Raw genomic sequence first — 26,460 nt, 5'->3', positions numbered from 1 at the left:
GTGGCTCTGCTCAAGGAGAGACGGGAGCGGGGGGGGTGAGTTACAGAGGAAGCTGGCTGCTGTCTCGGGGTAGAGCACCTCTGCTGGTGCTCGGTGGCTGCCAGCGGAAGCAGGCACGGTGGTGCTTTATGGTACAAACTGGGCAAGATCCCAAGCAGCTGGAGGATGGGCCAGAGCTTTCCCAAGCTCAAACACCAAAGCATCAGTGAAGAACAGGCGGGGGCCAGGCCCAAGAGAGGCCCATTCCCGAGCTGCAAAAGCACCACCGAGCAGGGCAGGCTGGGAGCCCCTGTCCGGCTGGAGGAGGGAGCAGACGCCGGCCCACTGTATCCTTTTTAACGATGCTTCGAGCCCTCACTGGGCAGCGGCCTTAACCGTGCACCCCCTCCCTCCCCTTGCCCCAGATGCTGCGTTACAGGGCTAAATTCAGGCCTGTACCCACCCCTCAAGCGCCAGCCTCTGCCCCCACAGCTCCCTGCAAAGGCGTTAGGAGTTCCTGACAGCAGCCCGGGATCCAGCGGGTTAGGCTCCAAGGAGGCTTTTTCACACGTCCGCCCCTTTCAACACGCACAGTGCTCTGGCTGCATAGCGCTGACACAAGCCAGGAGGTTCGATGAGATGTGCCAGGAAGGCAGTTGGGCCTGGTTGCTAGACGCCCCACAGGTTCCTCTAGCTGCATAGCCTAGAAGGAAACCACTTTCCGGGATTAAAATCCACCTGACTGGAGAGCCTAGGAATCCAGGCCAAAGCAGCAGGTCCGTACTTCAGAAGTGGCAAGAGAAGCTTCGCCAGCATCTCTGCTTACACGGCGGGTTCCCTGGACTCCACGGCACACGGTGGAAAACTGGATCGAGTAGGAGGGTGCCGCGCAGCAGCAGGCACCGAGGCAGCAAGTGAAGTCCCAACCCTCCCCAGCACTTCAAAGTGGCCTCTCCGCCGGAGGGTTTCCAGCTGAAGGCAGCTGTGGTCCTTCCCCGAGCAAGTTCCCAAGCATCCCACTCAACACACGCTGAAGACCGAGGGGGCCTGAGCCTTGTATTTCTCGTGGAAGTTCTTCAGGATGGGGACGAGGTTCTTGAACGCTGGGCGGAAGGAAGCTTCGGATTCCCAGCAGTTTTTCATTAAGCAGTAGATCTGAGGAAGGGAAGAACAGTTAAAAGGCAGGCCGAGCACAAATCAAACCCACGAGTCAAAGCAGCCGCCCCCACCCTGAGCTGGAAGGCAGTCAGGAACAGGCCCGTTAGCAGGCAGCAGTGGAACGGCCCTCTGGCCGACATGCACCCTCCGCTGCTCCGAAGCCTATCAAAACCAAACCGAAGTAACAAAAGCCACCACTGCTCCCTTATTGCGCTAGCTGAGGGTTCTCTCTGCCTCTGGCCATGGGCGTTGGAGGATACAGCCCCTGCCCAGGGCAGGGCAGCTGGCTGGTGAGACTTCAAGCTTGCCCAGTCCGAGTGGAATCCCAGGGAGAGCTCTCACTGACTTCAGCAGGGGCCGGATTTCACCCTGCATTCTTTTAGCAGCGTGTAGGGGAAAGGCTAACCTACTGCTTCCATTCCTAATCAGAGTGAAGGCAATTAGTCTTTAGCCAGGCCCTCTGGAGGCAAAGCCCCCGTTAGCGAGGCAGTCTCTGCCTGCCACGCCAGTCCGCGACCTGCGTATTTCTGCTCATCGAGGGCCTGCCCAAGCCCAGCACCTATACAGCTGTGGTGCTATCCCGGGCATCGTGGGGGAAAGGGAGTCAATTCTGCTTTCCTGCGTTGCCCTCCCGCATCACTGGATTCTTCACTTCCTGTCCTAGGCTGCTGAGCAGCGGGAAGCAGCATCACGTCCCACAGGAGAGGTGGCTACATTCCAAGAGGTGATCCCTGTATAGTCTGTGGAGCACTTGGGGTCCCGGTGGGATGGAATGGGCTGTAGCACCGCGTGAAGTTATTAACAGGCACCGCTCAGCGCTGACTACACCGCGACAGCCTCACCTCACAAGGACAGTCCTTCGGGCTCGGGAGCCTCTTCCCCCTGTCCAGCAGCTCGATCAGCCTCAGCACGGTCATCTGACCCTGAGTCGCGCCGATCATCTCGATGAATTTCTAAGAGGGAGGGAGAACAAAGCTGGTTGGTGGGGGAGGGTCCCGCTTGCTACTTGTTCAGCAAACTCGAACCCCAGGAGCAGGAAAGCCCCCGTGAGTCCCTCTCCACTCACCACAGGGGGGCTCTGGCTGGAGTCGCAGCGTGTCAGGAGCTCGTAGAGAGTGACACCGAAGGACCAGACGTCGGAGGCGTAATAGAACTTGCACTCCTTCAGGCATTCCATGGCGTACCTGCGGGGTGGGGCAGGGGAGACGGGCACCATCAAGCTATAGCTGCAACCACAGGGCATCAGCACAAGGGACCCACAGCCAGAGCGTGGCAAGAATCCCTCCAAAAACGGCACTTGAGCTCCGAGGGGCTCACAACAGAGATTCTGCGTCATGGCCCTGCACAGCATCCCAGAGTGTCCCAGGCCAGACCCGGCACGATCCCATTCCTCAGGGCCCCCCCAGCCACATCTTTGGCATGGCAGAGAACGTACAGAAGGAAGCCATCACATTCAGACGCAATCTCTGGGCAGACTTGCTCTGGCAGTTGCCGAGGGAGGAGGCGGCACAGATGCTGGTTACCCAGTCGTCCTCGCCATGGCTGCACTGCAGACCGATCCTCAGGGCACACAGCCTCCAGGTGTTACTGAATTTGCTTTTCCACCACAGCTCGCACGTGGCCCGAGGCCACTCACCTGGGTGGCTCACAAAGACTACAGGTCGCAGCATACAATGCTCCAACTTGAGCCGTGCTGGGACCTGTATTTTAATCAGGCCAACCCACTCCATTAACAAGAGGGGGCCGGCTAGTCAGCTCCGTACAATGCAGATTCACCAGGGCACTGGGATGGCTAGCAAGCTACCGGCGTTGCCCTCCGAGGGGAAACATGGGGACCCCACCACGCTTACCAGAAGACAGGGCTGTCTCCGTCCTCGCAGACGCGGTAATATTCGTGCCCTTCGGGGATGGCTTTGGCCAGTCCGAAATCACCGATCTTCACCACGTTCTCGTTCTCCAGCAGCACGTTCCTAGCAGCCAGGTCCCTGTGGATGTAGTGCAGGGAGTGCAGGTAAGCCATGCCCTGTGGAGAGCAAACACTGGATTATCCCCATTCTGCAGCCAGGACCATGAAGCATCTGGGAGAGACGGGAACTGGCCCAAGGTCACATGGAGAGTCTGACAGAACTGGGGATAGGACCCAGGAGTCCCAGCACCCAGATTCTCCCCTGCTCTAGCCACTAGACCCCACTCCTTCCCCTGGACATTGCACTGCACAATCGTTTGTTTCCCCAGCTCCCCCCCACCCCAGCTCTGGAGCGGCACAGACGCACGGTGTAGTCCCTTCTCCCCCAGGCAGTGACAGCATCAGCACAGGCTCCCCACGCGCTGCCTGGCTTGGGCCCGGTCGTTACCTCGCAAATTTGCTGGGCAAAGAGGAGGATGTGGGCCAGGCTGACGTTGTGCTTGGGCAGGTAATCCCGCAGGCTGCCCAGGGGCACGTACTCCATGATGAGCTGCACGATCTTCTCCCCTGGAAGAGGAGCCGAATGTAAGCGATGCGCTCAGCGGGACGGGCTGCGGTAGGCAGCGGAGCAGAGAGGCGCAGCCGAGGGGAACGCAGCCATGGCCTGAATCCCCACCACTGTCCTACCAGAGGCTAAGCCCCCTCCTGCGATGTGCAGCTTCATGCCTTACATCCCACGCTCCTGGAGAGCAGCTGGCCAGCCTCCGCAGGGAGTGCCTAGGGCTCCCTTCTGCCAGCCTCCGCAGGGAGTGCCTAGGGCTCCCTTCTGCCAGCTGACAGAGGTGCAACCGTTCTGCTCTGGCCTGGGGATTTGCAATCAATCAAGGCTTAACCTCTCTGGCACCAAGCAGCAGCCTTGGGGGGGACATGCATAGTTAACCCCGCCTTGGGGGCAAGCAGGGGAGCCCCACAGCACGCTCAGCCTTTGGGAGGTGTCCGTAGAGCATGTGCCTTGGGCTGTTAGGGCACTAACCAGCTTGGGACTAGGGGAGACAACGCTCTGCCGCGATCCTCCCCCAGGAGCCCCGCTCCCCAGTGGCGGGGCTGGGCTGTACCTTGCTCGCTGCAGCAGCCCTTGTACTTGACGATGTTCTCGTGGTAGAGCGTCTTGAGGATCTCAATCTCCCTCTTCCAGCTGGTGAGAAGCTGCTGGCTGCAGCCGGACTTCAACGACTTCACGGCCACCATCTCCCCGGTGCCGTCGTTGGTGGGGTCATAGCAGTACAGGCTCACTTTGCCGAAGTGACCCTGGGAGACAGAAACGGAGCTTTGAGATCCCATCACGGAGCAGGGCTCCAGTTGTCGGGTGCAGGGAGAGGCCCCGTGGGATGCACTAGCTGGGGCAGACAAGGTTCTCAGACAGAAAGGTCTCCAGTGCAAACGTCCTCTGCCAGCCTGGGATCCGGACCGAGCTCGAGGACTGTTAGTGGCAGGTCGGGAGCAGTGCCCAAAGAGCGCTGGAGGCCCCATGCTGGGCTGGAAAAGAACAGTAACAGCCAGGGGATCCCAGCTTCCCAGGGACAGGGCAGCACAGGCCGACCCAGGCCGGAGCAGACGAGAGGCTCATCTAGCCAAGCAGTGGTGCAAGAAACCCCTCAGTCAGCAGTCATGCCCTAACCTGCCTGTAGGGGAAGTGTCCTCCTAACGCAGGGCCTCAGCCAGCGGCTTTGCTCACACTTCCCTGACATACAGTCTATCCTTGCTAAAGGGATGGGGCTGTCCGCAGCATCCCTATAGAAACCTGCCAAGCTCTCGGGAAACGCAGCCATTTCTACCTCCCTCGGTCGGTGCCATTGAACCGGGGCGAGGGTCGCTATGGATGCAACTTACCTCCCCCAGTTCTCGGATCTTCTTCAGGTAGCGTTTCTGAAAGACCGTGGGGTCCGAGACAGGGAAGTCGGGGCTCACGGAGGTGACATCGACGAGGTCTGGAACGCAAGGAGAAGAGCCACGTGACTGACAGGACTGGCACGAGCCACGCGCCAGGGATGACCTCTTCCGGCGAGCCGAGGAGCAGCCAAGGGAGCTCTGTTGTGGCCAGAAGGATGTAGGGCGCCAGGTGCGGGGCGTGGGCTAAGCCCAGGGTAACTGCACGAGCCTGCTTGGGCTCCAGGGGTGGCAGGGGGATCGTCCCTTCTACTGAGCGCCAGGAGGGAGAGTCGCGTATCGACGCAGGGCAGGCGCCAGCAGAGCTGCAGTCCCCGCTGGGGGCCCCCACCCTCCCTGCCTGGCCTGACACAGAGCCGAGGAGCTGCCCAGGAGTCAGGAAGTCTCCCTCAGTCGGTTTCCAGCCCCCGCGTGCGCTCTGCCAGCTGGCGGGGGCCGGAGGGCTTACTGTGCGGCTGCAGCTGGGTGAGGTCCCGCAGGATGGTCCGGAAAGAGGGCCGCTCGCTGGGGGCGTACGTCAGGCACTGGCTGATCAGGGCAGCCAGCTCCTTGCAGGACGGCTCGGGCAGGCGGTGCTTCTTCTCATAGAAGCGCTCTTTCTGTGGGGAAAGGAGGGGGCCCACTGAGCAAGCCACACCGAGCCACACAGCCCCCCCCAGCTCCCCCCAAGCCCTCCAGTGCACACGGCCCCGACTCCTGCTGTCTCAAGAAACTCCGCGCTCTCCCCTGCCGCCCCCCCGCCACCCAGAGCAGCTCTGGCCTGCCACAGAACAGACCAGCCTCTTCCCAGTGGGGTTTAGAGCCCCAGAGATTCACTCCACTCCCGCTGCCACGCCAGCCTCGGAAGAGATGCTAGAGTCTGAGAGAAAAAAACAGTATATCCAGCCGCTACAGCTATCGCTCTCACTAGCCGGAGGGCAGCTCGCGGGCACAGCTTAGGTTATGGGACAGGCGCGTACCAGGCTGGGGGGGTACAGGCACCCAGGCACAGGCGTTACCTCAGAGGGGGTGCGCTCCTTCAGCGGGACGTCCGCGTCAAAGCAGATCTCCAGCAGGGTGGTGCCGAAGCTCCACTTGTCAGCTGCGGTGCTGAGGCTGCCGACATCCTGGACGCACTCAGGGGCGATCCAGGGGATCCGGTCCACTCGCTCTTTGGGGAAGAGGAGAGAGGGGTTCGGAGCTGCTGCAGGGACGCTGCCTGAGCGACCGCGCACACCACTAAGAACTCGGGTTTGGGGAAAGCCCCTTGCAGCAGGGCCTCAGGAAAGGGGCGGACGCCGAAGGAGTCGGGCCCGGTCACGGTGACCCAGCTCGGCTCTGCACAGGCAACCCACCCCTGCTGCGTGCGGACATCAGGAGTCACATGTGCAGCTCTGGCAGGAAGAGCTCCAGAGTCCCCAGCCCTGCTTGGGGGAGCAGGAGGGGCCGGGCGCCTGGCTAGGAGAGGACAAAGCAAACCAAACGGGAGTCCCACAAGCAGGGCCGGGGGGCCGGAGTCCCCCATGGGCGTGTAACCCACACCACTCTGTGCTCCGATCCGGTCACATCTCACAAAGGAGAGCTGGGCTGCAGGCAGCGCACCGGGGCTCAGCAGAGGGTGTTCTCCGCTCGGAGGCAGTGGGAGGGAAATGGAATGGGGGGTTCAGTAGGAGGCGCTCTCCCCCGAGAGTCATTGCTGACCGCAATGTGGCTAGGGGGCCTGTGCTGCAGAGAGTGGGGCTCGGAGCTCAGGACAGGACTCCAGCATGGTGCTCAGGGGATGGTGGCCAAACTCTAGCATGGATGAGCACATGCTGCATCCAATTCTCCCGACTGTTTCTATCAAAAACTATCCCTCCACTTCCTGTCCTCGATTGGTGTGTAGTGTTGCTGTGCGCTGTTCCAACAGCTGCAACAGCACACCCCAGACGTGGCTGCACATCTGGGGTGGATGCAGTGACTCCTTGAGTCGTTTGGCAAGTGCTCGAGGACCCCCTGGGCGGAAGGTGCTGGAGAAAGGCCTCGCCTTTTGTTTGCTTAAGGGATCCTTGCCGGAGCGAGCGACTCACGCGGCTCCACTCAGGGTCAGACAGGAGGACGAACCAAGCCTGGCTGGCGCCCGAATGAAACTTGGGATGATCGCGCCCATCCCAGCTGATGCATAGTTCACAGGAATCCCCGCTGCAGAGCCTGGTGACAGCACTCTGGGACGTCTCCTCCCGCATGGGAGCTGCGGGGAGCCCAGCCCAGCCCCCGACAAGCCGGGCATCTGGAGGGAGGGCACCGTGAACTAGGTACCTTCTCGGGAGAGCACCGTGAAGCTGACCCCAGGGTCGCTGAGCTTCACGAAAGGCAGCAACCCGTCCTCCAACCCCTTCCTGGCCAGTAGGATGTTCTTGGCGCACACGTTGCCATGCACCAGGTTTTTGTCCTCCTGTAAAAAAAAAAATAAAAAAAAATGAAGTGAGCGGTGAGGAGCCCCGTCCCTTTAAGATACTCCAGGTGCTCCGCAGGGTCTGAAGACCAGGCTGGAACGATGGGTCCCGTCCCAGCTCAACACGCAGGCACTCGCTTCCTGCCTCTTCCCCCCTCTGCGAGACAGATGTGTGGGGAGAGCAGGAGCAGGAGGCCCAACTGGCCTTTGTGCAGCTCTGCACAGGGCTACGTCCTGCCACCCGCAGCCTTTCCAAGCAGCTGCCGAGCGTGGGAGCACTCCTGAGCCACTGGCAACGGCCCTAGCAAGGAAGGGAGGAGGCAGCGTTCCACTCCCGGCTCTCCCCAGCCTCCGGGCCTCGCTCTGACCAGGAGCGCGGTTCACGTGTTACCAGAGACGGAGTCACGCAGTTTCAGACCTAGTGGTGCACCTTGGCGAGAGGCCTGGGTTCAAGCCCCAGCGCCGCCAGCGTCCTGCTGGGCGACTTTGGGTGAATCGCTCCTCGGCTCCGTGCTTCCCGGGGTGGGGAGGTGCTGGGACGCTGCGGCAAGGAGAGGGTTTGAGGCCCTACCCAGATGGATCCAGTGCTGAAGGGGACACCCAGCTGAGCGCTGGCGGATGGCGCTCCCCAGGGGGGGCTGGAGCAGAGAGGAGCAGGGGCAAAAGGTGCCTAAACAAGCCCATGGCTCTCCAGAGCAGCCTCAAAGGAATGCACCACCGCCCAGGGCACATCCCAGTTCCAAACGCAGCTTCTCACCAAGTAGCTCAGGGCGCTGGCGAGCTGCTTCGCGACCGTGATCTTCCAGCCGACGGTCACCCGGCCTTTCTCCTTCCGCAGCAAGACATCCAGGGGACCGTGCTCGACGTACTCCTCCACCATGATATCTGAGAGGGCAGAAGAGGCCGTTCCTTACAAGCCTAGCTCTTTGGCACTGGAGGGCAAGGCAGTGCCACAGGCTGGGGCCCAGCTGAGGACGCTCAGGACAGACGTGCCGGCAAGTCGCAGTCTGATCAACTGTTGCCGAGATGAAACCCCCTGCCCAGGCAGGATGGGGAGGGGAGGCATTCAGGGTATACTCCTGAGCCCCTCTGCGGGGGCAAAGGGCCAGACAGGCTGCTAGGGAGCCAGCTGCAGCTGCCATCCAGGGGAGGGCCACGCACTGGGGCGCTGTTACTCACTCTCGGAGCCCCGCACGCAGACGCCGTGCACGAAGGCCAGGTGGATATGCGAGACCTGGCTCATGAGGCTGGCCGTCTCGAAGAACGCCTGCAGAGAGAAGGGGGGAAGTCACTGGAGCGCGGTCCCCGGGACAGACAACCACCTCGGACCAGCTAACCGAAGCAGGCAGCGGGCTTGGGGTGGGGCTTTTGCTGGCAGGGCCAGTGTGTGGCCATTTCACCCCTCCTCCCCCAGGCTCCTATCCAGGTCCAGGGCCGTCTCCCCACATTCAGTCACCCTTCCTCCTGGGCTCCCGAGTACCCCCAGGCTACGGCACCATCGGGAGGCTCCCAGGCAGGGTCCTGGTCTCAGTCCGCGCGGCGTCCCGCATATTGAGCCCGTTCACACCGTAGATCTCCGGCCCTGAGCCGCCAGCAGGCTGGGCTCAGCACATGCCCAGCACTCCCTCCCTCCCAGCCCCAGGGCTCGGCTCACCAGGGCGATGTCCCTGTGGCTGGGGTCCAGCACCTTGAGTACCACATGCATCTCCCGACTGTTGTTGTTCTGCTCGGTGGAGAAGTACTCGGCCTCGTCGTCCCCGCCAGCACCCCCGCAAACATGAAGCACACCCTCGTAGATGTTGGTGCGGGTGCCCTGGCCCAGATGAGCTCTCTGCAGGGGAGACAGCAGCAAGGGGTCACTTGGCCCCGCAGGGAGAACCCCGCTTGCCCCCCACCATGGCCAGAGGGAGACCGGCCCTGGGATGAAGGTGCTGAGCCCCTACTCCTGTTGGGGTCACTGGGCCAGGCCCAGCACCCGCTCCCCAGTCCCCCCCACTGCACCGGCTTTCAGCTTCCCTTGCGCATCGATTCTCCTCCAGGACACCGACCCGTCCCCCCGGAGCCTCGTCAGGGAGGCTGACCTGGGTGATCTCGTTTTTCCGGATCTGGTGGAAGCTGAGCTGGGTCAGGTTCAGGATCTGCCTGGTGCTGTCCTTCACCCTCCGGGCGATGATCAGGTCTGAAATCTCTATGGGGAGAGGCCCACAGGAAGGGGAGGTCAGAGACTCCATCAGCCTTGAAACAAACCATTTAGGAGACTGCCCTGGCTCTCTGCATGTGAGAGCCCTGGGCTGGGGCAGAGCCACGGCCCAAACCAGCGGAGGGGGTTCATACCTCCCGGCTTCGGCGGGCAGCACCTCCTCACGGTGAAGCTCTCATCTCCCGACTTGAGCGTGCAGCCTTTGAGAACATCCATCAGCTCCCGTACGGTGGAGAACTCCCGCTCCCAGCCCTCCAGCACGAAGGAGCCGCCTCTCTTCTGGATCCGGAACTGCCTATACTTGGGTGTGGCCTGCGTCCCGGGGCCCAGGGAGAGAGGGGGAGAGAGACTCCGCTGTGACAGGGTAACCCAACGTCCATGGCTCCCAGAACCCCCGCTCAGCACGGACATGCCCCAATGACAATCTTACGCCTGATCACGCGGACCCTGCCATCACCCACGCCACTAAAAATCATGAGTGGGCAGCAGGGGCGGGCAACTTCTCCCTATTCACTCGCTGGTTCAGAGCACTGGGCTCCAGGCAGGGTCTGGGGTCAGGCCCCTGCGCTTGGCTAACCAGCATCTCCCCACCACTGGCTGCCTAGATTTCATCCCAATCCCCCCAGCTCATCTCTCCAAGCAGTCAGCCCAGCAGCACCTCTTCCATCCGAGCTGCAGCCAGCTGGCCACACCCCGGCTCAGCAGGGTTCCGGGCAGCGCTGCCATTTCAGACAGCGGGCGGGCCAGGTCTGTGCCTCTCGATTAAGCCTGTCTGCTGCCACTGCCCTACGCCAGCCGGTTGAGCGCGCTCAAGCCAGAGAAGGAAGTTGTTGCTCAGCTCCAGCATTTCCTGCAGTAACTAGGTCGGCTCAGGAGAGAGCACTCGCTCTCACCGCAAGTGAGACGTCAGGGCAGCCCGTACCTTCCCGGCCGGTTACACAGCACCCCCAGATTCTGTACCAGCGGCAGCCTTCCTCACAAGGCTCCTCCTGGCACCTGCCGGCCCCTGGCATCGTGGCCTGCATTCCCCAGGGCGACTGTGTGGAGAGTTGCGCCAGGGACCCGCCATGCAAGGCTTGGCGGCGCCAGGGAAAGGGAGTGTTTCTATGGAGAGGCGTGTGCCAGCTGGCAGGGCACATGCCCAAGCGGCCCTGCGTTCATGGCAGCTGCGTGCTGGGACATGCGTGTACTTGAGCGAGGTTGGAATTAATGAGACTTTCAGGGAAGATGCGTCTGCTCTGCCTGGGCAGCAGGGCAAAAGGAGCTGGATTCCAATAGGGCTCGGGCCTGGGAAAGTCCCTTGGCTCACCCCATTGTCTTTCCTCTAAGTCTCCCTTTGCCCCACTCTTGTGTTCTTTGTCTGTTAAGTTGCCACTTTCCACCCCAGAGGTGGCTGCACATATTTTTGGCACGTCTGGAGCTGCCCGGATCAGACACAGGTTGGCCCAACCCCTCCAGACACAGGGAGAGCAGTAAAAGCCAGCCAGAGCGGCTCTGCTGCGTGGCACGCCAACGCTTGGAGCCCACATTCGGTGCTGGGTCCATGTACTCCACCCAACTGGAGTACATCACTCCCAAACCCCTGTTGCACCCAGAGCCGCTGGCTGGCTCCCGGCCCAGATGCTGTTCAGGACAAGTGGGTCTGCGACGTGCAGTTGGCAGGGCGTGCCAGGAATGAGGCCAAGCTAGCCTGGGTGGGAGACGGGGCTTTCTCCAGGGCTGGGCCGGGACTGGGGAACAAACTTCTCCAGGGAACCAAGGACCATCCCAAGTGCCAGGCCACTGCTTTAACCTGCCTCCTCCCACCCCACACCTGCCTCACCTGGCCTCGGTCCCTCTTCACCACCGACAGGATCAGCCTGTTGAAGTCGAGGATGCTCCAGCGGATGATGTACAGCCCATCCTGCTCCTCCCGCTTCAGCTTGGCGAAGACGAACTCCTCCCTGGAGGTGGGAAAGGTGTCAGACGGGCCCAGGCCGCGTGGAGCCCCCAGGTCTCCCGCTCGGCAGCAGGCGCCACTTACTGCATTGGCCCATGAATGCAGTTCAGGACGCTCATCACCAGCCGTGGCGGGGCCACCTCGTGGCACAGGTAGTGGCTGGAGTCGGCCGTGAGCCTGAAGTAGCCGTCCACCAGCGACACCAGGGACAGGGCCGTTTCGTATGACGGGAGAACCAGCTCCTGGGGGAGGGAAAAACAGCCACGGGGCGTCATCACTGGCTGGCCGAGAGGCTGCCCAGGCCTCGCCTCCCCCCTCCCCTCCCTTCACTGTCCCAGCTCCGGTTTCTGAGCCAGCCAGTGATTCAAGGATGAACCCCTGAGCGCTCAACACATGGGTTGGCACTCCCAGCAGCTGGCACGTCACTAACCGGAACACCTGTGGAATCCTGATGCACTATGGGAAAGCCCCAAGATTCTGGTATTGACCCCGCCCCCTCTGCCCACAGCTCCCTTAGGTCCCCTCCCCGGCACCCCCCATCCTGGAGATGGCTGGAGCCAGTAACCGTTCCTTAGTCTGCCCTCTAATGCCAACCCCCTCCCATCTCCAATGGGCTGACCCTGGAGCCGAGGGGCAGGGGGATAGGAAAGGAGAAAGACTCGCCCCGTCTCAGAGCCACGGGTCTCAAAGCACTGGACAGACATTCAGTGATTAAAGCCCAACACCCCCCAGTTACCGGGTGATAGACGTACGCAGGATTGACTTGGCCAAGACCACATCACAGGTGGAGCTGGGGATGAAACCCAGGATTTCCCTGCTCTAACCACTAGCCCCCACTCCCCTCCCACAGCCGGAGAAAGGCAGTCCCCGCTCCAGAGACCCGTCACGCAGGGAGAGCCCTCACCAGGCACTTGTTGTCTTGCCGGTTGATGCTGACTTTGCAGTCCTCAAGGGCAATGTGCGTGATCTCCTGGAAGTCACAGAAGCGCACCCACTTGGCCTCGCTCCTCTCCACTGGCTGACACGGCCCTTTGGGGTCCAGCTCTTTGGCCTTGGTCTTCCTCCCAAAATAGCCCCGGTGGGGGTGGCTTTCTGCACTCTGCGGAAGTAAAACAAAGCAGAGTCACAGCTCCGGCTTTCCAGGGGGCTGGGCAGCATCCACAGACTAGGTGAAGCGGTGGCCAGGCCTGGCCTGCATTCTCCCACGGCACCAGCTCCCGCCAGCGAGCATCTAGCCCTTCACCCCACCTCATGCGCCTCCCGCCCCACATCAGTTCTGACTCAGCCTTAGCAGCACGCCCTGGGAAGCTGGGCTTGCCCCATCTTCTTCCAGAGGCAGCATTTTCAGCTCCAGCAGCAGCAGCACGGCTCATGCCAGCACCGAGGCAAGCCCGAGCGAGCACACCACTTGCCAGGGATAGAAACGCGCTTTGCTAAGCAAGTCCCTGGGGTTAGCAGCGCTTGCGTGGCACGGAACACAGCAAGCCCCGGACGCTGGACCGATGCCACCCTCATTCATTGGGCCCTCAAGGCCAGGCTAGTCTTGTGCCTTCGGAGACGGGGGTTTCCCCGGGCGCATACCATTAACCACCACTCCCTGGCTCTTGCCTAGCACTTTTCAGCAGCAGCTCTCACAGGAGGTCACTACCATCACCTAAATTCCCTACCCCAGCCTGGGCCGAAGACGGACCATCACCCTCATTTTACTGATGGGGAAACTGAGGCACAGAGCAGGGCCATGACTCACACAGCAGGCCAGCGGCAGAGCCAGGAACAGAACCCAGGTCTCCTGAGCACAAGCCCTGGGCTCTATCCACTAGGCCGCAGTGCCTTTGAACAAGAGGGGGTCAGCCCTAGCTAGAACCGGACCAGCACCGCCGATTGCGACTCCCAAGGAAGAGGAGCCAGTGGCCCCCCATGGCAGGGGAGCCGGGTACAAGCCTACCTGAACAGGGACAGTCCGCCACTGAATCCCGTCCGTGCCGGTGACCAGGACTTCGTGGGTGGCGGGCCTGTCCCTGGGAGACGACGCACAGCCGTCCTCCAGCTGCGCGTGCCCGCCATTGATACAGGGCAGCACCTTCTCGCCCTCAGAGGCCGTCTCCAGGGAAAGGACCGGGAAGAGCTCGCTCCCGAAGCGGGGGGCCAGGTTCTCCAAGGTGGCCAGGTACTTGTACATGACGTCCTGCTCCGTCAGCTTCCCAGCACTGACCGTGTGCCGCTGGAAGCGCTGCACGAACTTCCTGAAGACGTTCCTCATGCGGAACTTGGTCAGGTAGTTGTTCTGCTGGATCTGCCGGCAGAAGGAGCGTGGGATGCAGCCCTTGAAGCTGGGAGAGACAGGGGAAGGAACGGCCCCCAGGTAGGTTAGCACGCCTGCTCACCGGGAGGGGCATCGCACAGGAGGGAGAGCAAATGGCAAAGCAGAGCATGCAGAAAGGACGCTGCAGTCACACAACGCGAACCCTAGCACCCGGCACAGTGTGTCATGTCTTAGGCCCTACCGCCCCCTGGGTCGCAGGGTGCCCGCTGGAGGAGAAGCGCGCTCTCCTGGGGTCAATTCAGTTCCAACACCTGCTGCCAGACGACTCCGATGATGGGCTCCAGAAACCACCTCCACGAAAGCCGTATTATTTCCAGCGCTGGCGTGAGGAAGCTCCGCCCCATTCAGCGGGCGCACACTAGCTGAACTGTAGTGCCTGGGACGAAGGTGGACAGCACACCGCCGATGCCCATCCACCCCGCAATCACCTGGTTTTTTTGGCCACTTCTTCGAGAGAGACGCCTCGCTGGAGAGCCATGTGAGAGAGGTGAAGGACAGCCATGCCTAAGCTCTCGTTCTTAAACCGGTGGATCTCCTGTTCGCTCTGAAGGTCTTTCAGAGACACAACGTCATTAATGAACTCGTATTTCCCCTGCAAAGGGAACCAACGAACAAAACAACGTTCTCCACAGAGAAAAGGGGACTCAAACCATACACTCCAATGTAGCGGTCTTCCTTCTGAGCCTCACCGAGAGAGCCCTTCTCAGCTCCTACGGCCCGGAGCGTATTTGGAATATCTTTACATCAAATGAGGCAAAACCTTAAAGATTTTCTTGTGTGTTGGAAGAGCTGCAGCCCACCCTGCTTCAGGGCCAGCGCCCTGACCTTGAGCTATCAGGGCTCAGGAGGAAACTTCCCTCGGGGCAGGATATTCCACACTTCCTCTGAGGCAGCTGGTGCTGCCCCTGTCCGAGATGGGATACCGGGCTAGAGGGACATGGGCCCCTGCTCTGATCCGGTTTGGCCATTTCTACATCATTGTAAGCCTTTCCCCAGCCCACAGCCTCCTGCCACTGAATTAGAAAAGGAATGCACACCCAGGAGAGCACCAGCTCGGGTGACGGGGAAGCCGAGAAAAACATTGTGCCAGCGCCCTTGGGAATCAGCGCTCGAGTCTCCACTGAGGCAGGTGTCAGATCCCTGTCTGTGCGACACAGGTTCTCATCCTGCACTCGGCACGCTCATAGCCGAGTATCAGAGGTGTCCAGCGAGAAGCGCTGGTGAAAGCGGCACTCATCCCTAGGGAGCCCCGGGTCTATATCTAACCCTTTCGGCCGCCAGCCCTTCCCAGTCACGGCACCGGGGCCCCCACCTGCTCAAAGAGATACTCGAAGGACGACTTGTCCAGAAGCGCACCGCCCTGCAGCTTGTCCTCGAGGGCGTCGCTCTGCCGGGGAACGTTGCGGTAAACGGCCGGCTCTTTGTCGCTCATCCCATGCCAGTTGCGGAAGTAGTACCTGTGGGAGACAGACACAGACAAACCTGTGGGAGGCGGGAAGGGCCACAGCACCACTGAGCCCAGTGGTTTAGCAGCTGCCAGACCCTGGCTACAAAATCCTCCCTCTTCTGCTTCTGAGTCAGTCCCCTCCAAGCTGCCCCGAGCAGCAGGCAGGAGTCACAGCGAAGGGGCCTGGTCTCCACAGCTGCAGGGCTCAGCTCTGATGGCCACACAGCCAGCTTTTCACTAGTGCACGTCCAAGTGCTTTACAAGGAAGGCCAGTATCATTAGTGCTATTTACCGCTCGGGAAACTGAGGCATGGAGAGGTGGAGTGACTTGCCCAAGGTCACCCAGCAGGTCAGTGGCAGAGCTGGGAATAGAACCTAGGTCTCTTGGGTCCCAGTCCAGTTCTCTCTCCACTAGACCACACTACCACCCCTCTGGGACTGGCAATACAACCAAGCAGACCTACACCCTGCTAGAGTTAAGGGCCGGCTCCTCGGCTGGTGCAAACCAGCATACAGTAGTTTCAGGGATTTATATCAGCAAGGACCTGACCCTGCCAGCCTCCCCACTGCTGCAGGACCCTCCAGGTGCCTAGCCAGGCAAGTGCGTCCTGTTCAGTGCTGGGGTCTCGGCCCCTTGTGCTGGCACCCACAGCTGCTGCCTGAGCCACTGCACGCTACAGGCCGCTCCGTACAGATGAACGAGCGCTAGAGCTTGGCCAGAGAAACGCCTGCCCATGCTCCAGCGGGGAAGGGCATGAGCCAGCGCTCCCCCATGGTGCAGACGGTTTCAATCTGGCAGACAGCGTCCATGCCAATGCAGTGAGCTGGGGACCAAAAGCCTCTATTTCAGCCAGAGCAGCAGCAGGGCGAGTGTCCCAGGACATTTCTGCCAGCCAGGCCCCGCCCCGCAGGAGGAATTCAGACTTCGAGGCCCATTCGGCACAGACAAGTGAGGGGGGCAGTGCTGCATTGGCCACGGGGACCAAGACGCCGCCCAGGAACGGCTCTCAGTACATCCCAGACCTGCACCCCCGATTCGGGGAACCTCCCCCACAGATCTCCAGCTTGTGGTTTCCAGGCTGTTTGAGAGGCTGGAGGTTTCCAGGGGCCGGGTTTTCTGGGCAGGGAAACGCGCCAGACTACACACACCTCTCAGGTCCAGCTGGCTTCTTCCGAAGGAATGTACTTCACTCGCCTGGCACTCACTTGCCTGAGAGCACCCTCTTCTCTCAGGGCCTGGCTCCATAGTTACCAAACTCCAGTTGCTCTCGGGGCGCAGAGAGGAGAGGAGGTTAAAAAGCCTGCTGTTTACAAAGGCTCCTGGGATCAGAGGTCTCCGCCAGAGCAGACACGCCTCTCAGAGTTAAGGACTCCTGTGTTCTAGGCCCAGTTCTGCCACTGACTCAGTCACCGTGGGGCAGGCCATGCTGCTCCTCTGGGCCTCAGTTTCCCTGCCTATAAAGTGATGAGAACATGGATCTCCATCGAGCACTTCACCAGGGCAAGCCTGCTCCAGCAGGCAGCCACTGCAGCACCAGAGCTGCTGAGGACAGGAGTCACTTATGTGCAGCACAAGTGGTCTCCGAGCCCGTCAAGCAGGGATGCCCAGCCAAGAGGACTGTTCAGCAGCAAGACTTGCTCGGCTCCTGAGCCGTTAAACAGCAACAGAATCAAACGGCTACCAATGCAGCAAGCAAGCTACTGTCCCAGGCCCTGAGCCTGCCATTCGCCTCTCCGGACATAGGTGTGGGTAGTGTGGGCTCCTCGAGGCAGAGCGTGCACCATCTCGCACAGCAAAGCTCTAGTCCAAGCTGGGTGTGTTAGGGGAGGGAAGCGTGCAACACTGCTGCTTGCATCCCAGAGACCCCTCATGCTGGGTGCTAAGGCACACTGCCTGCCCCAGAACGCTCACTGTCTAACAGGCAAGAGGTGTCAGCCGGGGTGGGAGGAGGTGCACATTGTACGAAGACTGGCAGGCCACACAATTCGTAGCCAGAGCACGGTTAGCTCACCAGCTGTATCGTGCCTGCACTGTGGCTAGAGGCCTCCAGTCTCCCTGGGTTGGCACCTCTCCCCAGCACTGTGCTCCACTATTTAAAGAACAGCACTAACGCGTTGCTCTTTGGATCGCACCCAGAGGGGCCAGCCAGGAGCAGGACCCCGCTGTGCTGGGCCCCAGACACCCATCTTGGGGAGAGTCACTATGGAAAAACTCCAGCCAAAGCGAGTTTCGGTTTCCACTGCCTGCATCCTCCCCAGAACCCTCAAAGCCACAGCTGTCTGCGGTAGCGAGCACAAAGCTATTCTGACGCTCACATACCGAGACACGCAATTTCCTGCAGCGGTGCTCCGGCGTGGGTGGCTTAGCCACCCGTCCTGGCTGAGGTCAGGGGAGTGACACCTAGCTGTGCCTTGGAGGGGAAGGAAACAGAGTGCTGCTGCATCCAGCGTGAGCCATTTGTAATCTAGGGGCTGGATCCGGCCGTTGGAACAGGCTGTCCGTTAGCAATGTGACTGATGCTCTGTCCAACCCAGGGGCTCAGCTGCCAGAGACCTATGCTCTATCTGCAATCAGACTGCATGCATCCTCACCTTTGGTACAGAGATTGTGGCCTACAGCGATGCTGTTTAGAGCAACACAAAGACTACATAGCCCAGCATGCTTTGCCCCATCTTGAGCTGAGCAGCTAAGCATGCTGGGATATGTGGTCTGCGCTGAAGATGAGGCTGGCAACAGGCTGCTTTTTAGAAGCCCACGATCCACACTCCAGTACCATGGCGATGCAGGCGGCCAAAGCCCTCCCATACAGACCCTTTGGCCACTGTGTATTTGCAGGCCGTCAGTGCAGCACCAGACGGCCTTTAATTAGTCAGCGCTGTCCTCAGCACCTGCATGCCCGACAGTGACATACAAGATGCCTACAAGCAAACATTCCACTTTCTAATTAGAAGCACACTGGTGCTAAAGAGGAAAGTTGCCAGAGGAGAGGTTCACAGGACCTAATAAAATCCCAGACCAAACAGTCTTGTAATCGCTGTTCACTTTTGCCTTTATTATGACGCAGACGCTATAAAAACGAGCATGAAAGCCCTGCCGTCGTGGTGACTGCGTTCTCGGAGGAGATGCTGGGTCCTGCAGCATGACTCCTGTGGTCTGTAAGAGCCTCGCAGAGACGAGATCAATAAGCAGAACTGCCTAACGGCTGTAAGAAAGCCACACACTCCTCTTTTCATACCTGGAGACCTAGATCAACACGCTACCCCCAAGTCACAGATAGAATGAGTTCGGTGGGTCCCAGCCTATTTCCCTCTGGACCTTTGTCCACGTCACCAGCGCTCTGTAATGACGTGACTGGTAGATTCTGCTCAGGAGAAGCCCAAGTCTGGAATGGCAGAAGCAGAGCTGACTGTGGGGAAGCACGGACTGGAACAGCAGGGGATGTGGGTTGGGATAGAGGGGCACAAGGAATCCTGTGACAGATTTCCACTGCAGGGGCGCACCGCCCAGCTCTCGGCCGTACAGTCAGCCCAAGGGAGACCCAGAAAGACATGCACAGAGTCTCACTTCCCCAGAGATGCTGCCCGGTTGCTGTGTGACCTGATGCCAACCTTTATCCAGGCTTCTTAATTGTTTCCGTTGCCTCCCTTCCCAGGTAACCAGGCAAACGACCAAGGGATGCCTCTCCCCAACTCGAGCGTTCCTATTCAAATGCCTGACACGTTACCCCATAGCAGCTGGCTAAGGGGCTCCTCGCCCCGAACTGCAGCTGGCAAAAGTAGAGAGCGTGTGAGGAGCCACTCGTGACCCCAGGGAGCGATTCTCACCTCATGCGGAAGAGCAGATTCAGGTTGGTGTCTTTGCTGATTTCAAACACATGGTTGGGAGGGAGCCAGACTCTGGTCTGCACGTCACAGAGCGCGAAGAGGCTGTAGCAGAGCGGTGTGATCCCTGCAGGAGACAAGAGAATTCCTGTGCCATGGCAGGGGTGCATTTCCCCTCTGCCCCGGCGTTAAACGGCACCGTTCTATAGCTGCCGCAAAGCCGCTTCTCTCATGGTCTTGTCCTGGAAGCGGTTCCCAGTTCTCTCCATCCCGTTACAGGATTTTACCGGTAACGGACTCCTTCACTGAGTGCCAACGGCAGGAATAGCGCCTGATGCTCGGAGACCCAAGATCTAGGCCCAAGTCCCACAATGCAAGAATGGAATTAGCCCTTTCTGAGCCACGCGACGGCTCAGAATGTAAAAGTACTTGTTAAAACTAGCCTGCTTTTAACAAGAATCCTCATAGCTAGCCTTTAAATAGCACTTCGGCCGCAGATCTCTAAGGGCTTTACAAAGCAGGTCAGTATCAACAACTGTTTTGCAGATGGGGAAACTAAGGCACAGGGAGGGACAGAGACTTGCCCAAGGTCACCCAGCAGCAGGCCAGTGGTGGAGCCAGGAATAGAACCCGGGTCTCTTGAGTCCCAGTCCAGTGCTCTCTGCACTCGGCCACACGGCCTCCTCCAGAGACATCGCCACACCCCAGGCTGGTTGCTTAGAGGCAGCCAGTTGGCCTGACAACCCTCTCAGCAGCGTGACGGGTTTGCGGAGTTGGTTTTTTTTTTTTTAAATCTGCACCAAGCAGAAAACACCACCACAATGGGAGACATGACCCCAGCCTGGTTTGTCAGCTGGCCTCACGCAGGAGGAAAGGGGGTTTGCAGCAAACCCGGGGTTAAAAGGCACATCAACCACTCCCTCCTCCTCCCAGTGGGAGAGGGAAATACCCCTGCACAGCCCTGGCGGCTCGGCTCGGACGGGACCTAAGAACCAGGCTCCGGTGACATCCATGGCTCCTGCGGCTCACCAGGGAAAGTTCCTGGAGAGTGGCAGAGTGTTTATCACGAGAAGATGCCAATGAGTCAGAGGCCGCATCACCACAGTCGAGCTAGTCATGCTCCGATAACTCAGCCTTCCAGTAAAGGCCCGACAGCCAGAGCACAGGAGAAGAGGGAGATTCACCCTACGCCTAGGAACCCCAGACACACACAGGAGGCTAGAGCCAATGGGCCTGATTAGTAAGAGCTCCAGCTCTAATGGACACAGAGCTTCTAAGGGGGATGGCAACTCTCAACAATCCATAGCAAGGGGGACTCGGTGGCAGGTAGGGATTAGAGCCTTTTGCCTCTGGTCAGGGACTGGCTGGTTCAGAGCGGGGAGCTGGTCACGGGATGGAGTAACGGCCCTTTCAGCTCTACGGCACCAGCCCATGGCTGGGATCATCCAAAGGACGTGATTCATAATCCCCATGGGCAGAGCTACATCATCGCAGACTGCACTGGCCAGCGAGAGCTCAGGGTTACAGGGAGGACACACGCGGAGGGTGCCAGGGCCGGGCTGGCAGCGCGGCTGCCTTCAGACAAGGCAGAGGGTGGCCTGTGGAGCAGCTGCACGCTAGCAACCTGGGGTCACCCGAGTTCACAGTTCTTGGTATCTCAGGAGGGGACATGCCCCAACAGCCCCTTGCCGCTAAAGGGAAGAACAGGCTTTGGATCGTACCCCCGGGGCGGTAACAGTTCTAACGACACTGGCGCTCCCGTAAAACCTGCGCTGCTCGCTGACCCAGCAGCATCATAGGGAAGCAGAGGGAACCTTCATCTTTGAGTCTGAAGCGAGGGATGAGCCCCCACCCCAACGCAGCGCTGGGCAGTGACCCCCCCTGGCAGATCCAGCAGCGTTAAGCACAAGTGACTGCTCAGAGCCCTGTCTTTGGGGCAGGGGCAGACTCATGGAGGCTTGTCTGGAGCAGCGGTAGCCCAGGGACACAGCCGGCGCTCACCGATTTTCTGGGCAATGTCGATGCAGATCTCCTCTGCGCTCAGCACCCCCTGCGTGTAGGTCTGGCACCGCTCCTCCTCCTCACCGCTCCAGTGCAGGTACACCTTCAGGCCCCCGCCCGCAGAGAAGCAGCAGCCCTCCATGTCTGAGTCGCTGTGCTTCCCCGCACACTGGCACAGAGACATCTCGCCAGGGCCTGAAAGGAGAGAGGGAAGCGTTTGTAAGGAAAGGGTGGGCCGATCTCCGGCAGGACTCAGGGCAGTGCTGCGGGGGTCCCGGGGCCTGACGGCGTCAAAGGAACATCGCTGCTCTGGCTCACTGGCGAGATGTGTGGCTGCGGGTGCTCGTGTCCCAGGGACCAGCCAGCTGGAAGAAGCCTGCCATGGCTGTATTCAGTAGGGGAGGGGTCCTAGGAGGGCCCCAGGAAGGCAGCAAGTCCAGCAGGGAGAAGGAAGAGGAACTAGCCGGCCAGAAAGGAGTGAGGCGTCACCACACCGCAAACGCCCTGGGCCAGCGCCCACCATTTGCCTCTGAGCGATGGGGTCCCTGCGGCGCGGCACGCCCCCCCAGGGCGGAGGAACACCAGCCCCCAAAGCCCAGTCACCCTCCCAGGAGCCTCGGAACAGGGACATACTCTGGCCCTCGCTCCACCACCCCATTACTCTGCAATAGCCAGGCTCACCGCACCCCACCCAAACAACTGGGGGAAGCCAGGGGTCAGCGCCCAGAGCCCTGAAAGCAAAGATGTCCTGCCCCTGTCCCTCCCTCTCTGGTGGGTCTCTCTCTCTCTCTCTCATGGGCCAGGCTCCACCGCTCTACTCACACAACGAGGGATCCGTCAGCCTGGCAGGTAGGGCCCCCCCAACCCCAGCAGACAAACCACAGCTGGGTCCAAGTCTAACAGCACTTTGCCCAGCGGAACAGACCACGTGAGCCAGCGTAAGATGCAGACCAAAGACACTTCTCTATTGAGCCAAGAGAGGGAAGGACTTATCCAAGGGGGTGCAGCAAGTCAGTGACAGAAATGGGAACAGAACCCAGGAGCCTGGGCTCCCAGCCCCTCCCCCCCCCATTCTAACTCACCAGACCCCACACCCCTCCCAGTGCCGGGGATAGAACCCAGGAGTCCTGGCTCCCAGCTTCCCCATTCTAACCCACTAGATCCCACTTCCCTCCCCGAGTTGGGGAGAACCCAGGAGTCCCGGCTCCCTTCCCTCCTGTTCTAATCACAAGACAACACTCTAGTTTAAGCCAGGGCCCAGTTCTGCCCCCAGTTACGTGGGTGCTTCCCCCTGGAGAAGCCAGTGGGAGCTGTGCCTTTGTAACAGGGCAGGCCTTGGCTTCTATACCCAGCTAAACATGCAGCCAGGTGCCTTTTGCTGACTAAAGACAGATCTTAGCACACAGCTATTGGCTTCCTCCGCGTTCAGCAGGGAACTCCCACATAGGGTGGGAAGTATCCTGCCATTCCATGGCATGTATTCCCCACCAGAGCCAGCGAGACAGAGGAGGTCCTGCCTACCATGCAGCCGATAAGCAGCCCGAAGCCCTGCAGAGATAAAAAGCTGCTCCCCGGAGCCGTAAAGGCTCAGCAATGGCTCACCCAGGCGCCCCCACTGCAACAGCTGCAAGATTGCTGGGGCTGGGCTCCAGAGCGACTCAGGAGGGGGAGAAAGGCGAACCTCTTGGGGCCGCAATAGCCCAGTGAGTATTAAGCATGTGCAACCACAGAACAGGCTGTAAGCGCAGGGCTCGCTTTGACATCAGACACGCCTGGAGAGCTCAGAAAAATGGGCTAGTCAGTGACAATAGAGACTGCACGTGACCTGCCGCCGTGGAGCCACAATTGGGCCTGGATGTGCAGAAATGAGACATCCGCACGCGCGCAGGCCCCTGCGCTGGAGAGGGGAGCAGACAGAGCAACACAACAACACCCACCCCACCCCCCATTCCAAGTGGATTAAGCCCCTCCAGAAGACCAACCCCCCCAGTACCGATACCCAGGATAAAGTCTCGCTGATCCTTTTCTGTTTGGGGGAGAAGGCGGCTATCAGCAAAACAGCTTAAGGAAATACAGCTGTTTAGGTTTGTAAGCAAATACACCAGAGACCTTGCTGTGTCTCTGCTCCCTGTGAGCGCTCTGTGCAGTTCAGTGGCTTGCCGCAGGAGCCAGGTGGTGGGGGGAGGGTGGGTGTTGCGCTTGAGTGAGTCGGCTTATCTCGAGCCACCCCTCACCTGTGGGGGAGCTCATCAGATATGCCCCCCCCCCCCCCCATGGCACAGCAGCTACTGCATGGCTGGTTACACTACTGCCAGGTCACATTCCTCCTACTGACTCAGCAGAGGAACGGGTCTGTGGTGCGTGGGCTGCCCGGGTTTGATTTACTCTTGCTGGGGGAGGGGAAAGTGGAGAAGAGGGTAAAACGTCAGCGAGAAGCAGTTTTCTAGGGATTCCTCATCCGTACCCGGCTCCAGACGGGGGCCCTAGTGGAGGAAAGACGGGTTCGGTACAAAGCCTCTCAAACCTAAGTGACTAACAGGATCCCTCAGACACATCCTCACGCTAAACCTGGGCAGCTCCCCACCCCTGCCAGTGACCAGAATGGAATCCAAAACGAACAGCCGTTCCTCCTCTCAAAAAGCCTTGCTTCCTCATTTCTGTAAACCAGGCAAGGTGAAGATTTGCTTCCCGCATGTGGCCTTTGCCCCTGCACTCCGTTTGCAGGAGGGCTCAGTGCCTCTAACTCGAAGGAGCTGCGGGCACCCGGCACCAGCACCCCAGGTTCCCATTGAAGCCAACCGGCCATGTGCACCACACCTCTGAAAAACCAGACCCTTTATCAGCCCGCAGGCAGGCTACCCACTGGCAGCGGCTGAGATAGTCCATTATTCTGGGGAAGAGCTTGGAGGGTTTCTCCAGCTTTCAAGTTGCAACGTCAACAGTTTGACAAAGCAAAACACAGGAAAATCTGACAATTACAGGAGCCTGGGGTTTGTTTCGTATTCATTAAGTTCCATAACATTACGGAGGCACAGGAACTGGGGAACCCCAAATTGCCCTTCAAAGTTGCGGGTTCTTGATTTAAGGACCCTGGGGGTGCCCCAGGGTTGGGACCACGCTGCCCTTCCCATATTGCTAAATAGAAGCGTGGAGGGGTCTCAGACTGGAAGCAACTGACAGCCACTGCCCTGAATGTTTTCCTTTGGCTTCCCCCATTTTCACCTGTGGCCTCTCTCCTGACCCTTGTAACAGGGACGAGCGCTCTGAAATATTTGCTGTTCCTGGAGAGCAGGAATCTTGTTGATTCAGGCCTCTCGGCCTTAGGGCAAGAGAGCAAAGCTGGCAGGATGTCACGAAGCACACATCCTCAACCTTTGCGGTTTATTTTCACCCACATGAAGGCCTGGGGATCTCAGTCACCAGAGAAAGCCCCTAGGGCAGACAGGCAAAACTGCTGTACACCACACTTTGCAATGGTAGAGTCACCCCTGCTCGCAAGAGGGATCCAGCTGCAAATCATGGCTTTCAGCGGCTTTGCCAATCTAGGCTAGAAATCTGCAGTGGCAAATCTACACCAATGGCTGCAACTGGGCACGCCTCCAGTGCAAACGAATCCGAAGCAGCCACAAACTCAAGGCTGGGGAGGGGGGGGGGGGGGGGAGAACTGGACACAAACTAAAGAGCAGACCACCAAAGCCAAAGGGGAGGCACTTCCCTTTTTCATGATAGCACCCCTTCAGGAACCTAGACTTTGTCTACACACACAAATTGCACTGGTTTAACTTAAACTGGTTTTTAAACCAATTTAGTTAAGCCAGTGCCTACCAGCGTGGACATTCTTATTTTGGTTTAAGAGTGGCTCATCTGGGCGTGAGTTGAACTGATTCCTGACCGACGTAAGCGAAACCAAAATGAGCCCAGTTTAAACCGACAGAACAGGGTCCATATAGCCTTTTGCACTGATTTAATCTATCAGGTAAAACCAGTTTAAGTCAAACAAACGCAGTTGGGGCAGGTAGGCAAAGCCTTTATGCACCAAGCCTTCAATCTGGCTTCGACCTAACCACACCTAAGAGACATCCGTGCAGCACCAACCTGCCAAAAGAGGGCCAAAGCCTCACCTGGTGTAAATGAACTCAGCCGCTCCACTGTCTTCAGTGAAGCTAGGCCCACTGACCCCCGCCGAGGTTCCGGCCCCCAGCACTTACACTTTAATCATCCTGTTAATACACTTGGAACCTCCTGGACATACAGTTGCCTACACCGAATAACCACGATCTCATCTCTCTACGAGCAACCCCCCTTCGGCCCTTCCTGGCGTCGGCAACAAGAGCCCGCGGTGGGAAGTTGAAGCTAGACAGAGTTAGACTGGAAACAAGGGGCAAAGTTTTAACCACAGACGTCATTAGCCATGGGAACAACTTACCAAGGCCTGGGATGGGTTCTCCATCATGGGCAATTTTAAAATCAAGACTGGATTTTTGCTCTAGTTCAAAGGAGGAATGAATCTGGGGAAGTGCCCCAGCCCGTGTTCAGCAGGAGGTCAGACCAGAGAGCGGGAATGGGCCCTTCCAGGCTTCGAACCAGTGAATCTGGTCTATTTTGCTCTCGCCTGTCAAGGCGGCTCAATAGACTCTCACCCCAGAAGGGGCCATTGGGACCAGCTAGCCTGACCTGAGTCTACCCTGGAGATGATCAGCTCCCTGAGGCAAGGGCCCACTACCAGGCCTAGAAGATCAGCCTTCTGTACTCTCCTTTGCCTTGGAAATTAGAGGAGCCCCCCAAAGGTTACGCCCACAAGGGCTTCAGGGCAGGGAACAGTTTGAAACTGCTGCTCTGCTAAGGAAAGAAGAATAAAAACAGATCCAAGATGAGCCCAGTGCTCCCACGAGCTTCACCCGGGAAAAATTCAAGGGAAGACCCACACCAGCCAGGATACCAAGAGCATCCTGCACCTCCGGAAATGGTGGAGCAGGGAGGCCCGCGGTCAGACAGAGAGCACCGCAACTCAAAGAAGTCCACGGGAAAGGTGGAGTCAGAGGGCAAGCTGGCAGCGCCCTGGCCCCTGGGAAGGGCAGCTGTTTTGCATTCAACAAGCAAGTCAGCAGTAGGAGGTTCACACTTCCTGTGCCCCTCCCCACTAGCACAGGAAGGGAGCCGGCTTCTTCCCGCAACTGACACCCCGGTGCCCCCACGACACCCCATTTCTGCTGCAGCCAGCCTGACTCCTTCTCATGCCGGACACCCCTTCTCCCAGCTTCTGCGCCACAGCCTCCTGACCCCTCTCCCATCCCAGCCTCGCCAGGGCCAGACGGGTTAGACTTG

The 26,460-nt window shown here is 59.5% G+C and overlaps 1 protein-coding gene across 2 annotated transcripts; it reads right to left on the bottom strand.

Moving 5' to 3' along the window:
• On the bottom strand, nucleotides 1-26,460 carry TYK2 (tyrosine kinase 2). 2 transcript variants are annotated; one of them, XM_026660617.2, is made up of 24 exons: nucleotides 25,344-26,460; nucleotides 21,136-21,330; nucleotides 19,138-19,261; nucleotides 15,178-15,322; nucleotides 14,294-14,457; nucleotides 13,488-13,872; nucleotides 12,447-12,641; nucleotides 11,627-11,784; nucleotides 11,426-11,546; nucleotides 9,738-9,915; nucleotides 9,485-9,591; nucleotides 9,058-9,234; nucleotides 8,583-8,670; nucleotides 8,161-8,288; nucleotides 7,268-7,403; nucleotides 5,989-6,140; nucleotides 5,439-5,589; nucleotides 4,934-5,031; nucleotides 4,159-4,351; nucleotides 3,492-3,610; nucleotides 2,988-3,160; nucleotides 2,204-2,321; nucleotides 1,980-2,090; nucleotides 1-1,134 (listed from the first exon to the last, which is right to left on the bottom strand). In XM_026660617.2, exons 2-24 carry the CDS (start codon nucleotides 21,317-21,319, stop codon nucleotides 1,000-1,002), a joined length of 3,540 nt encoding a protein of 1,179 aa, XP_026516402.1. In that variant the 5' UTR covers nucleotides 21,320-21,330; nucleotides 25,344-26,460; the 3' UTR covers nucleotides 1-999. The 2 variants fall into 2 exon arrangements, with proteins under 2 accessions (XP_026516402.1, XP_026516401.1); XM_026660616.2 differs by lacking the exon at nucleotides 25,344-26,460 and adding an exon at nucleotides 23,600-23,754.

The sequence above is a fragment of the Terrapene carolina genome, unplaced genomic scaffold, assembly GCF_002925995.2.
Source record: "Terrapene carolina triunguis isolate 2854851 unplaced genomic scaffold, T_m_triunguis-2.0 Scaffold833, whole genome shotgun sequence".
In the NCBI taxonomy this organism is placed as follows: domain Eukaryota; kingdom Metazoa; phylum Chordata; order Testudines; family Emydidae; genus Terrapene; species Terrapene triunguis.
This window is presented reverse-complemented; position numbering and strand designations above follow the sequence as displayed.

Coding starts and splice junctions, on each gene's coding strand:
- TYK2 (XM_026660617.2), bottom strand. CDS start 21,319: ATGTCTCTGTGCCAGTGTGCGGGGAAGCACAGCGACTCAGACATGGAG. Junction 15,323..19,137: donor AATCTGCTCTTCCGCATGAG/GTGAGAATCGCT, acceptor TGTCTCCCACAG/GTACTACTTCCGCAACTGGC. Junction 4,352..4,933: donor AGATCCGAGAACTGGGGGAG/GTAAGTTGCATC, acceptor TCTGTCTCCCAG/GGTCACTTCGGCAAAGTGAG.